Source organism: Setaria italica, chromosome IX (genome assembly GCF_000263155.2).
Source record: "Setaria italica strain Yugu1 chromosome IX, Setaria_italica_v2.0, whole genome shotgun sequence".
Lineage (NCBI taxonomy): Eukaryota > Viridiplantae > Streptophyta > Magnoliopsida > Poales > Poaceae > Setaria > Setaria italica.
The window spans coordinates 4,521,348-4,534,794 of NC_028458.1; the positions used below are offsets into that span (position 1 = coordinate 4,521,348).

Here is a 13,447-nt window from a genome sequence, read left to right on the forward strand (position 1 = left end):
ACGAGTATCATTGCACAGATTGATCTCAAGTTGCCTTCCATCTTCTGGATGAAGGCCAACGAAATGGGCCTAATGAGAGCAGTCAGTCTGTTCGCTTCAGCTTATCAGCCGACTTATCAGCCACCGAACAGTATTTTTCTCTCACAACAAATCAGCCGTTTCAGCTTTTCAACCGACTTATGAGTCCAGCCGAACAGACCCAGTATGATCAGTTACTGCAACACAACACTTATACCGATCCTATAATTCATTATGATCCAGCACTATTTTGAACTGAAATTACCACCTTCTCTGCTCGTAGTAGACCTATCGGCCGGGTTATATTAGTTGTGTCTACTACAAGATTGGAATGATGCACGGCTGACCTAGGGAAAAAGGAGAAAAAGATTGCAAGCTGCCTACCAAGCCTACAACTACAAGAGAGGATCAGAGGAGGAATAAGATGTCCCAAATTAAAGGGCGCTAACTAATTCTGCCTGGGGTTGAACCTGCTCCCCGGCGCCGACCTCGTGCTGGCGTTGAACTCCACGTTCGGCTTCGTCGTCGTCGCCGTTCCTGGTTGATGGGCGCCGCCCTTGACATGGAAGGTGTTTGTGGCCGCCGTCGGTTGCCGCAGCAGCAACCTCCTGGCAGCCGCCCAACCTTGGCCGTCCGGAGGCAGGGTCGTCGCCGGCGATGCTGCTGCAGTCGCACTGCTGAGGAGGAGGAAGAGGAGATGGAGCGAGATCACGGCGCTCATGACAGCCGCCTTCATGGATCTGCAGCTTCACTTCACTTGTGAGCAGGGGCAGGAGTAGTAGATCTTGCTTGGGGGTGATTGATGGTCGTGGATGTAATGTGTAAGAGTAGTGCTGGTCTCTGCTTGAACTTGCACAGTGTGCTATAGTAACCGCGGCCTGTACATATATTGCGGCCGGGCAGGTAACATGCATGGTTGCGAGTGGAAGAAGCACGCTATTTCCACGTCCACTATCACTAGCTGGTTAGGAACATGCAGAGAACATGGATGCTACTACTATATCCCCTCCGTATCTCTACTAGTGCTGGAGTGGATCGAGCAAAAGGGCAATGTGCGAGATGTACGGCCAGTAGGTCACAAACGAATCGTACACAGATAGCATCATGCTCGCTCTTTAATTTGTAACCGCTGTGTGTTTGCAGTTACTCTGGAGCAAATTTGCAAATCTGGACAATAATACACACACCAAAATTCCATTATAGCGCAATTCCTACCTGTGTCTCTGCTCTGAATTCGGTCAATGCTACTTGTTGTCTGGTACTCCGATGACAGTTCATGGACTCTGAAGTGAAACTGCCATGACCAACAATAAAATTCGAGTAAACAATTCATTGCCAACTAACCAGCCACAAGTCTACAAGTGCGTCTCCACATGGAAGAGGTGCTGGCCAAGGACCATCTGTCTCTCTACTCCACAGATTTGACCTTGCCGAGCTCCTCCTTCCCTTTGCTCCTCTGCATGCAATCATTGAAACATTCGTTCTTGCTTGGCCAGTTTGCTCTTGGACCACAGTGGTTGATGGCATACGACACAACTAACATGTGAGCACTTGGAGTAGCTCTGCCACTAGTCTACATTTCTAATGGATGCCGTCACATGCTGTTTAGCATACATTGGACGGCTGTAAATGAGATGACACATTCCATTCCATTCTAGATGAAGTGATTTCTCAAACACCGGATCGATAGCACTATAGTGCAAATAACCGTCCCTGGCTCCTTTCAAATATATACTGATCGATTGCATCCAAAGTAATGGAAAAAATGATCAAGCAATAGTTGGGTACGAGCTCAACTGGTAGAGCGTTAATCTATGCATGACAACCGATAGCTTACAAATTGTAGGGTGCTAAAGTTTGAGGGCATTGGGTTCAACTTCTCGCATCTTCAATAAACTTTTTTCTTTTCATAGAACTATTTTCAATGGTTAAATAATCTTTTAAGGATGCCCAACAATAGGGGCTTGAATTATTTAATGGTCTTGATTGAGGATATTTTCGACACAACATAACAAGAATTGTTTTGATTGATAGGTGTGGGCTAGCATTTTTGTTACAGAACCAGCCCACAAAAATGTAGGCCAGAGCTGCAAAATACGAGGCCCATCGGTGCTCAGAGGCAACAATTCTCTTTTTCCACAGCTGTGCTGCGAACGTGAGGAGCAACACGGGGATTGAGAAGCTGCTGGCTACCGCCAGCCACGCCACAAGCTGTGGTGCCGATTTCTCTCGCCACAGCCGCCACAGGTTGTGGCGTGGCGAGCTGTGGTCATGAGCCAAGCACGTCCTAAGATGCTCATTGATAAATTTATCATTTTTATTTTCTCAAGAGCAGGACTGTATGCCATTTTTGTTTTCTCGAGAGTAGGATTGTATGAGTAATCATGCTGAGTCGAGATCGAATACGTGGGTAAACAGATCGATCCGGGCCGGCACAGGCACAGCCTTTCTGTTCCCCGTCCTGCACGTTAACGCCGTGACGTGCCTGTATCGTTCACGACTCGCGTGCATGACGCCATCTGAGCCGATCTACTACCCGTGAATATCTTACGCTACCATCTATGCAGCTCAATATGTAGAGGTTAATTTATGCGTGATAAAAGCTACAGGGGTCAACCCATTGCATCTCTAAAAAATAGTTTTTCTTCCATGCAAAAAATAAAAAATAAAAATTGAAATATACAAAAGCAAACAAAAGTTGGGGATGAGCTCAACCGGTAGAGCCTGTCTCCAATGAAAAGTTTCTTTCATTTAATTTCTCTACCATTTTTTGGGGCGTATTGTCTTCCCTGCATTGAAAGATATAAAAATATTTATTGTGCAAAAACAATCAATGTTGGGATGTAGCTCAACTGGTAGAGTGTTAATCTATGCATGATAAAGGTACAGGGTTCAACTCCCATATCTCCAATTTAAATTTTTAACCTCAATTCTTTTGAAATTTCTTTTTCATTACAGAAAGATACAAAATGATGAGGTACTCCCGACCCATGTTTGGGTCATTGGGTGTCTTTTTTATTTTATTACTTGCTACCATATGTCTTTTATGCAACGACATTGGGTTAAGCATTTGCCCTTATAAAAGAAACTAGTTCGGCAGACAAGAGAATTGCATTTTCCTTCTTGTCTTGCATGGATGTTGTCAGACAATTCGATGCTAGACAAGTATGAAATCCTCCAAATCAAGGAATAAGCGAAGCCATATAGCGGCAACCTCGCCTCCTTCACACGCACACAAACAAGTCATATGTTGTATCTCGGCAGGAACTCTATACGTAAGCCAACACAAGATGTCAAGATCACAACTCTCAAAAGAATTTAACGATTCTTGAGACGAGAACCCGCACCAATAAAAAAAAAGATTGTGGTGCATCCCAGCTTTCAAATTGACTACATCCGATCAATGCATTAGCGGATAATATTTGATACATCGTGTCCCATTGTCAATTCATATGAGTTGCGGCAATCTAATTTGCTCTCGAGATCAAAGGATTACTTTTTTATGAATGGAATGCTGCTTTCTCTTTCCTAAACCCACAGTTCCAATTGTACATATAATTAATTTGTATTAAGGAAATAGTACAGATAAGGGGATGTAGCTCAAATGGTAGAGCGCTCGCTTTGCATGCGAGAGGCACGGGGTTCGATCCCCCGCATCTCCATTTCTTTTTTATTTTTCGTTGCTTTCCAGGGTGGCGTGGCGACCGGACCCACTCGTCATCCTCAGCGAGCCTCACCTACCCCACCCCGCCATTGTCAATCCGCAATTCCGCAGCAGCTTCCTTTCACCATTTCTTTTCGCGGTTCCCTCCACCCTCGCCGTTTCGTTTCCTCCGCCTGCCCGCCGTACCAATCCGGCCAACCGCCGGATGGCGTCGTCGGCGTTCAAGTCCACCACGCGCCGCGACATTCACGCCTCCTCCTCCTCCGCTTCCCGCTCCGACCCGCCCCCGTGCCCACGCCGCTCTCGCTCCCGCAGCGTCAGCGCCACGCCCCGCGCACGCGGGCACGACAGCCTCCAGGAGGACTACGCCAACACCCGAACCAACCCGCTCTTCGACTCCGCGGTCTCCCCATCTCCGCCGCAGCAGCCGGCGGGGACCGCTACTAGCGCCGGCGGCGGGGATGCGCCCAGGCGGTACAGAAAGCGTGAGCCGCTCAAGGGCGGGGGACGCGGCGGGAGAGCGCGGTCGGTGCCCGTTGCGCCGCAGCGGAGGCACTCCGCCTCGGCGCCGTCGGCGGACGGTGCTGGCGCTGTCCGCGGGAGGAGGGCTTCGCGGGCGCGGTTGGTGGTCAGTCGTCTCTGCTTCACATTTCACCCGAAAACCTGTCCCCAGAAAATTTCCCCGCTTTCCATAACTACGATGTGCATAATTTTGTCTGTCTTCCTTTCTACTACATGATCAACTAGTATATGCCGTGTGGATATGCAGACTACTTGATATTCAATCTGCATTCTATCTCCATCAATCTGAATCTGACTGACATCAAATGTTTTGTCTTGCTACATCTGACAGACAGATACAGAGGCAAGGGATGCGGCAAGGAAACTGCAGTCATGGAGGAGTCGGCATTTGATTTCAGAGGTATGTACGCTGGTTCTGGACCTCAGATTGGATGGTTTATGTGTACGGTAACTATGTACTTTTAAGGAACTTGTATTCTCACAAAGCAGTAAATGCCTCACAGAGCAAACAAAGGGGAATTGGTGCAAGCTGTTCATCTCAGGGGTCAACAACTGGAGTGGTATGTGAATAGCTTGTGTAGCTTTGTGCTTTGGTCAAATCATGCATGCCATGGGGTTTACAGGCAACACGAGCATGTCACTGACTAAAAGTATGTTTGTTGCACACAGGGTTCCCGACATATGGATGAAACAACACATTTAGAATGTAGCACTTTTGTTTTTTCACCAGATCATCATCTTGACCATGTAAGAACTAGTGAGTCACTCGTGTGAAGCTATTGCCCATTGCAATTCCTTGGTGTAGCTATGAACTAGGGAAAGGATTACTTTGAAAATTGATGTTTTCCAACTTTAAGGAGTATGCATTTTTCCTTTTTTTTTCTGGTAATTATAATGGACATGCCGACATGATGCCCACTTGTTTCTCTGAGTTTGCATTCTCTTTAAATACAATATTGCCAGGTTGAAAATGTGTTTTCTAGAAATATTTTGCTAGCCCCGCTTTCTGTTTGTAAAGGAGAAAAGTTTGCCTTTATATCCAGCTTTTGCTTTGAACTTGACTTTGCCGTTTTCTCTACTATATTCTGTCTAAACCTTTCATTCATATTTTATTCATTGTTCTAAGTTGCCCGTGAATCATGACGCTTCTATTCTTCTTTGATCAACAGGCCATTTGGCAGCAGAACCATTCAACTGTCCCAGTGGATCCAGTTCTGGAAATTCCTCCTGAGTTCGATCCAGATTCTGCTGAGTTTATTTCAGACTTCAGTGATTGTGCCACAGAATACCGAAAGAAAGATGTTGTGGAAATCCCTCTTGATTTTGATACAGATGCTGCTGAACTGGACTCTGATGTGAGGAACAATGCCGCAAAACAGCACCGGGAGCAAATGGAAAATTTCTCTTGAGTTTGATACAGATGCTTCCGAGCTGGTTTCAGACATATGGCACATGAAGCAAACCAGCAGCTGGGGCGATGGGAGCTCCTCTTGAGTATGATCCTGACACCTCTGAGCTGGCTCCTGACATTACAGAATATACAATAAAACTCAACAGGTCTGTTAACTGTTGTGCTAACTGTGTTATGCCTTTAGTTAAACATAGTCATCACTCATCAATTATAACCTTTTTACTTCTTATTGCAGTCACATGAACGTGCTCGAAAACTTCGGGCAGATTTGGCAGTTGAAGAGCAGCGGGAACAAGAACTGAGTAGAATGCTGAAGGGCATAGTAACAGCTTCAAATTTTACTGAGACCCATAAAAAACGGCCAAGAAGAAAGGTAATGTTACCTGCTAATCCAGATACTAATACAATCCATTTATCATTCATGTAATTTAGAGATTTGTGTTAATAATATGCAATCTTGATCTTAACTTTATATCTGCTTTGGGATTACAGAGTAGCATAGAAAGACTGAAAGTGTCAAGGCATTTAGCTGAAGAGGCACTGAATTATTTCGAGGAATGTGTTTCAATTTCAACAATGGATGGCACTGATTTCTCGTCACCTGAGGACCATCAACTAAATTCAGTTTTGAATGTCCAACCAAAGAGCAATAGTAGATTTTTCCACAAAGGGAGATCAAGCTCTCAAGAACCCCACACTCCAGCTGATCAACATGGCCATCATGAGGTTAGTGAATTGATTTTTCTCTTAGCTTGGAGTTTTGTTGTTCAAGTTGGCTCGTTGAGTTCCTTCTAATATGCTCTCATTTTTTGGAAGTGCACAGTAGTATGGCCCTAAAATTTGAATTATTCTTGGAATATATTGTGCACTCTTATTTCATGATATGACCTCCAGCGTGTTAAGTGTTCTGAACGATAGGGAGCACCGCAAAAAAAAATTATTATTCTATTTTAGAAGCTACATATATTTTCACTTTTTGTGGAGAGAAACTCAAAATGCAAACACCTTAATTTATTTGGATATGAAATGTGCTGCTTGTTAGTGAGGTCCCATGAGATTCGAATAGTACCTTATCTGGGATCGCCTGAAATTGCTGCCCTTCTATCAATAGATTGTCATGATATCTTCTGTCATAAATCATAATATCATTGGTAATTTTCATCCTTCTCTAGTTTCTCTTCTGTCTGATGTATAAACTCAGAGGATATCCTCACCTTGAATTTTTCATGGCATTCCAGTAGAATGGCATTTATGGTTTCCCCCCTTCACTTCAGGAATTTGACAAGCAAACTCAGTGCTCAATTAGCATAACTGGATCTGATGTATCTGATGGTGTTAACTTTAGTAACACAAAATGCCACATGAAATTTAGAAACAACTCCAGTGAAGATCTTGATGGCCTTGACACTCCACGGAGCAGAAGTTCTTGTTTCTCTTTCACCCATGAGTCAGTAAAAAATGTTGAAAACTGTGATGTTCCGCAATACCTGGGGAATTTTGGAATGGGAAACAATAAAGAGCTAAGAGAGACAAGGTCTAGTTATTTTGCTGATGACTATGTCTCCCAGAAAGTTAACCCGGACTTACTGAAGGATATGGCGACCTTTCAGAATCGAATGCAATATGGAGGGCTTTTTATATGTAACGTTAGAACATTCTGACAGTGTAAATAGTGGCCACTGGCAAATGAAGTTAAGTAATTACCATTGTAATTTGTAAAGTGATTAGCATTGTGCAATTATTTGTGTTGTGGGTGTATTTGTCCATTCGTTTCTTTTTTCTTGTCAACTGTGAATTTTTGGTCACTGCTATGACCTTTTATCATGTTTCTCATGCGTGCTATTTTGTTTACATGGGAATAATTTACGCCAGATGTCCCACATGAAGTTCATGATGTTTGAGCAGAATTTGATATGAGAATTGTTTGATTGATAGGTTGGGATGTAGCTCAATTGGTAGAGTGTTAATCTATGCATGATAAAGGTACGGGGTTCAACTCCTCGCATCTCCATTAAAATGTTTTTTCCTTTTAATTTCTCTTTGTCTTCCATGTGTATAAAAAAGTTATAAAAATATTTGTTGTGCAAAAGTAATCAATATTTGGGGATGTAGCTCAACTGGTAGAAAGTTAATCTATGCATGATAAAGGTACGGGGTTCAACTCCTCGCATCTCCAATTTGTTTTTTATTTAATATCTCTTCCATGGCTAAAAGTTGGTAGAGTATATTAATCTATGCAATGGTAAATATATGGGCTACTATTCCTTCATCTTGAATAATCAAAACTCAATTCTTTTGAAATTTCTTACATTACTCTTATTTATATAGAAAACAATTGGTTCTTTGTTCAATGATCAATGAAATTCACATAATAAGTACGTTTTCAAGGAAGAGCTAAGTATTTTACTTCTTGCTTGGCTTTGTAATTCCCATAAGCCCCCTCCCGTCCCTTTTTCTTGTTGGGCTTAGAGCCTTGTAACCAGTACATTTTTTCGTTATATAGTATCACATATGGCACGGGCGATGGCGCCATCGTTAAATATATATCGCCATCGCACGGGGGGCGGTGGCACTGGCAGGGGAGGGAGGGGAGGGGGCTAGGGTTGGATCTGATGCAGATCTGACGGACCTCATTCCTTTCACGAATCTCAAACTTTGGAAGTTAACTTCAAAACAATCTTCCGGAAGATGGATAGGATTTCCGCCTGCCTTGCCTTTCGACCCTTTTGAGGCTGAACCCCATCTTTTCTTCCATTCTTTTGGGCCCCTGCTTGTGTGTTACCCTTAAGCTAGGCTTAAACAAACATTCTTTTGCACAAATGCGCCCTTGTTGTCTTTAACGACTGTTTGTCTTTGCTGTAGGGTCTAGAGGTCTACTACGAGTAACAATTTTTCTTTGTTTCGCGTCAATCCATTTGGTAGGACAAGTAGTGCTGTGGCAGGAGTACTTCTAGATGGAGTCACTTTAGGAGCCAAATGGCTTGTTTGCTCCGGTTTTCCTCTGTGGTGGGTGATTTGTTAGGCAGAGTCTGTGTTTGTGTTGCAATGTCTATGCTTATTTTCTAGCGTTGTTGGAAAGCATACTATTTTAGACAACTGCACTTTCTTACTGGGGAAAAAAAGTGAGTCACTCATGCAGCATCTGCACCGCTGGGAAAACTGACCATGCGACAAGTTTCAGTTCCTATGTTACTAGCCTTCATGTTTCCAAATTGTGGTTTTGAATCCTGTGGTGCACCATCAAGTTTCGTGTCTGTTCCGAAAACTTGAACTATCATTGAAATAACAAAGGACATTTTGCTTATATTTCACCTTGTTCAATGTCAGGCCTGTATTTTCAAGCACAGGAGATGCAGATTTCGCAAACCTGCTAGTTATGGAGCACCTGTGCTAATTTCTTAACTGCTGCCGTTTCATGTGCTGGCCGGCACTGTCACCACTCACAAACGTCATAAATCAAACTAATCTGGATTGGGTAGACAATGGTACAGAGATTTGAAGTGCTCTCGTCAGATAGATCTAGAAACCTACCTGCACCATTAACAACTCCAAAGTACACTGGCCACTGCTACCACGCCAGCATCAACCACCAAGATTAAGCAAACTCACAGTGTCTCAAAACGGAATACGTATGGAGGAAGGCAACAAGATTGGTGAAGACAACAATATAGGCCTATGGAGGATCATTCTTTTTAGCGATCTTCCTTTCTCAGATCAACGGTTGACTGGGAAAATTCCCAAGGTAAATTTGTGGCTCCACTGTCTTGTTCGCTGTAAGTAAAAGTGTGCAGTGTTTTGATGTTCTGTTTTAAGCCTTCACCTGCTGGTATTCCTGAACAAGGGAACACGCGTACTTGCATCTAAGTTTCTATACATCTGCATACTATCTCAGTGTAGATTATCATTTGCCACAAGCTGACTTCTGTTTTGGTGATTGTTCTTCATCAGCTGATTAGCCACTGCCTTTTCCCCATGGCACGATACTCAATCTGGGTGGATTCAAAATCTCAGTTCCGGAGAGATCCATTGGGAGTCCTTGAAGCCCTTCTTTGGCGTTCAAACTCTTCTTTAGCATTATCTGAACATGGAGCTCGGAGTAGCCTGTATGACGAGGCGAAAGCGATTGTTAAGAAACACAAAGCAACTCCAGAAGAAGTTAAAGTGCAGTTGGATCAGTACCGACAGGATGGCATTCCTGATGAGAAGAGATTCAATGGGAAGAAAGGTGTGTTTCTAATCTCAACATGCATCCATTGTTTTCATCTTATACTCTTATTATGTCTTCTTTTCCCTTTCTTAATAGTTCGCTTTTGCAGTTATGTTTCTTGACTTGTTTGGTGTCCATAGTTTACATATGAACATTATTTCTTTGTGGCCTCATCCATCATTCGGTTTGTTAATCATTTCTTGAAGCTGATTCTGTTAGCCATCTGGTTATAATGCTATGCCCTTGCATCGTGTCCCTATTAGTAACCTCGTTACTATGCAGCATAGATGATTTGCATTTTTATCTCTTCTATAGGTATCCCCGTAACAATCATGGTAGTAATAGTTTACCCTTGCAATCAGGAACTTGGGCTACTGAACCTCCTCTGCATCACTTAGTAGCAATAAATAAAATAGCATCCATCACTCTGGGCAACCATTCTCGGTGTTCATCAGATATCTCGCCGTACAACTGCTCAGCTGTAGTTGTGCAAAAGGCACAAGTAATAAAGTTGTCAGTTGCATGCGTTTAGCACAAAAGCGAGCTCCTTTTCTGCCCCTGAATCAGTGATACAGAGGAGGGCCTCCGGCCTCACACGCATTTCAGCCCCCATCAACCCCACATGTGACATGTGGGCTGGGTAGTAGAACCGGAACCACTGCCAGGGCAAGCCTAACATAATGCTTCGCTTCAGAGTTCAGATCATGCATGCATATCCTTTCCAGTTGTGGTCCTCGTTACGACCCCGGTAATGGCAATAACCGGCCCTGTTTCCTTTTGCCTCTTACAGCTCTGGCAGAAGCTTCAGTGAATTCGTGAGGGATCACGGCCCCTCGACCAACCTCTTCATGTGCCTCTGGTTCAACGAGGTGGTCAGGTTCACGTCCCGCGATCAGCTGAGCTTCCCCTACGTCCTGCGGCGACTGAGGCCGCCGGGCGTCCACCTATTCCCCGTCTGCGCGCGCAAGGACCTGGTCAACAGCTTCGGGCACAGGCGCAAGGTGAAGCCGCTCGTCTTGGTCGCGACAAGTAACTCTGCTGGTGCGTGAGATCAGCCTGCCTGACTAGTTGCAGTCATAAATATGATTGTGTAGGTGGACTCTGACGTAGTAGTGAAATTTACAGTGAGAGTGCTGCCATCGAAGTAGTGCAGTGTACACCAGCTGTGTTAGGGTAGGGTAGAGAAGGATGCAGCTGACGACATGTTTCAGGCAAAGCCGGCCTGAGCCTTTTGCCATTCTTCCTGGTGAAGAACCGAAGAATTCAATACAAGATCGGATCGTTCATCTTGACACTTGCATAACAGCGTAGGAGTACTTAGGGGGTGTTTGGGACACCCTATTAAAGTTGAACACCTGTCACATCGGATGTTCGGATACTAATTAGAAGTACTAAATATAAGCTAATTACAAAACTAATTGCATAGATGGAGTATAATTCGCGAGACGAATCTATTAAGCCTAATTAGTCCATGATTTGATAATGTGGTGCTACAGTAACCATTTGCTAATGATTGTTGAATTATTTTTAATAGATTCGTCTCGCGAATTAGCACAAGGTTTTGCAATTAGTTTTATAATTAGCTCATGTTTAGTTCTCCCAATTAGCATTCGAACATTCGATGTGCACCTCGTATCCAAACAGTCCCTTAGGCGGTGTTTTATACCCAGACTAAACTTTAGTCCTGTAACATTAGATGTTTACATAGTAATTATGAGTATTTAATATAGTTTAATGATAAAACTAATTGCATAATTGAGGGACAATCGAGAGCTAATTCGCGAGATGAATCTATTAAGTCTAATTAGTCCATGATTAGCTCATGTGATGCTATAGTAAATATGTGCTAATTATGGATTAATTAGGCTTAATAGATTGGTTTCGCGAATTAGCTCTTCACGTTCGCGCGGATAATCGAGCCGTTGGGGACTGCGATTGATCGATCGATCCTCTCGCTGACAGGGCTTGATAAATGTTCAGCCTCCGTGGAGTTACTCCATATCATTCAGAGCAATAATTCGGCGCGTACAAACACGTACCTACTCGAGTCCAGAGACCCGACACAAGCAAAAGCTAGGGCCATGTTACTCCCAACTTTGACACTATGCAAAAAGAAGATTCCCCATCACATCAAACTTGCGGTACATGCATGGAGTACTAAATGTAGATGAAATTAAAAACTAATTGCACAGTTTTGTTGTATTTTGCGAGACGAATCTTTTGAGCCTAATTAGTCAATATTTGGACAATAATTCACAAATACAAACGAAACGCTACAGTGTGCTACAGTGCTGTAACAGTAATTTGGCACCTCCCAAATTCCCCAACTAAACAAGGCCTAGACCGGACACAAAAGAAGCAGTACGGCGCATGCATGCCCCTGCGCTTGTCGCCGTGCGTATCCGCCTGCTGCTCCGCTCATTTACTCCGACGCCATCGGCCTGATTCATTCACCTCACAGCCCGTGAATCCGAGGCTCCCCCTCGGTCTCGCCGTCTCGGCGTGCGCGAGCGCGGACGCGGACGCGGACGCAGACGAAGGATGCGCGCATTGCTTTCACTGCGGCCGGCATTAACCCGCGCGCGCCCTGGAGGGACGGTAGGTAGCCATGAATGGCTCTGCCAAGGCTGTGGAGACTGCAGGGAGGGTGCGGCCTGCCGCTGCGCGCTCCCGAGCGCCGAGCCATGCTTGGCCGGAAAGCCTTGCTACAGCTACAGGGTAGGTTATGCGCAGTGCAGTGCAGTGCAGCCGTTTTTGTTGCGGAGCGGGGGCAGCAGTACTTCTCGCGAGGCGCCAGCTGCCGGCGCACAGGGAGTGCCGGAAATTGTCGCTCGTCGCCGTGCACAGGGAAGGGAAGGATCAAGGATCGGAAGGAAACGTGGGGGTGGGGGGATCGCTGTCGTGGCGACCTCGGGGGACCAGGGCGCACGTGAAGTGAACCCCAACAGATCGCGCAACCCCCATGCGCCAATTGACTTCGCTCTGATGTTTTTCAAAAAGAAAAAACTTTGTTCTGAAATATTTTGGTTGCGATACTGTGGTTAGTGGGGTTGACGTGCACGTACTCATCATCGTCTATGGGCTAGGCAGCTGGCTCAAGGGAGAAGCCCACGCTCGTAGCCGTAGCCGTAGCCGCCGAATCCAATGCGACTTTGGAAAGTTCTCTCGAACCGTGCCGAGTGCACTACGAATCCAAGGCCTGCAGAATCCGAAGTCCACGCCCACGCGTGCGCAGGCACGCAGCGCACGGAGGGGGTCACGCTAATCTATCCACGGAAGACCCCGTCTTTCCGGCCAAAAGACGGCTGAAACCCGGGATCCTTTTCCCTTTCGCTTTGCTCTCACTCCTCCTCCGCTAACTTTAGCTGCACTGCAGCAGTGAAGTGAGAGTATCTCCAAGTATCAGTAGGAGTAGAATCTTTCTTTTGGCCTTTCCTCGCGTAGACTTTCCCCTTTGATCCCTTCCCAGCCCGCGCTACTTTCGTGGCCGCCTCCCCGTGTTAAAGATCGCGCAGCCGCACGTAGCATAGCACTGCCCGGTTGTGCTTGTGCTTTCGCCGGGAGACGTGAGCCCGCGATTCCCGGCCGGCGCGCCAGAGATGTTCCGCTCTCGTTGAGATTAGTC

General features: G+C 45.2%; 1 protein-coding gene and 1 non-coding gene across 7 annotated transcripts; both read left to right on the forward strand.

The window, feature by feature from the left end:
* Positions 1–3,607: 3,607 nt before the first annotated feature.
* On the forward strand, positions 3,608–3,680 carry TRNAA-UGC. The gene has a single exon. It is a non-coding gene; the product is annotated as a tRNA-Ala (tRNA).
* Positions 3,681–3,802: 122 nt separating this feature from the next.
* On the forward strand, positions 3,803–9,592 carry LOC101776058. Of its 6 annotated transcripts, XM_022829827.1 has the most exons (9): positions 3,803–4,310; positions 4,536–4,604; positions 4,708–4,764; positions 4,874–4,951; positions 5,374–5,761; positions 5,851–5,988; positions 6,108–6,341; positions 7,551–7,598; positions 8,943–9,242. In XM_022829827.1, the coding sequence occupies exons 1-5, from the start codon at positions 3,888–3,890 to the stop codon at positions 5,611–5,613; spliced, it is 867 nt and encodes a 288-aa protein (XP_022685562.1). In that variant the 5' UTR covers positions 3,803–3,887; the 3' UTR covers positions 5,614–5,761; positions 5,851–5,988; positions 6,108–6,341; positions 7,551–7,598; positions 8,943–9,242. The 6 variants fall into 6 exon arrangements, with proteins under 6 accessions (XP_022685562.1, XP_022685565.1, XP_022685564.1 ...); XM_022829830.1 differs by lacking the exons at positions 7,551–7,598; positions 8,943–9,242 and adding an exon at positions 9,564–9,592; XM_022829829.1 differs by lacking the exon at positions 7,551–7,598.
* Positions 9,593–13,447: the final 3,855 nt, after the last annotated feature.

Excerpts from the sequence above, each read along its gene's own strand:
- LOC101776058 (XM_022829830.1), top strand. The coding sequence starts at position 3,888 with ATGGCGTCGTCGGCGTTCAAGTCCACCACGCGCCGCGACATTCACGCC. Across the intron at positions 4,311-4,535 it reads CTTCGCGGGCGCGGTTGGTG|ACAGATACAGAGGCAAGGGA; the intron begins GTCAGTCGTCTC and ends TACATCTGACAG. Across the intron at positions 4,765-4,873 it reads AGGGGTCAACAACTGGAGTG|GGTTCCCGACATATGGATGA; the intron begins GTATGTGAATAG and ends TGTTGCACACAG.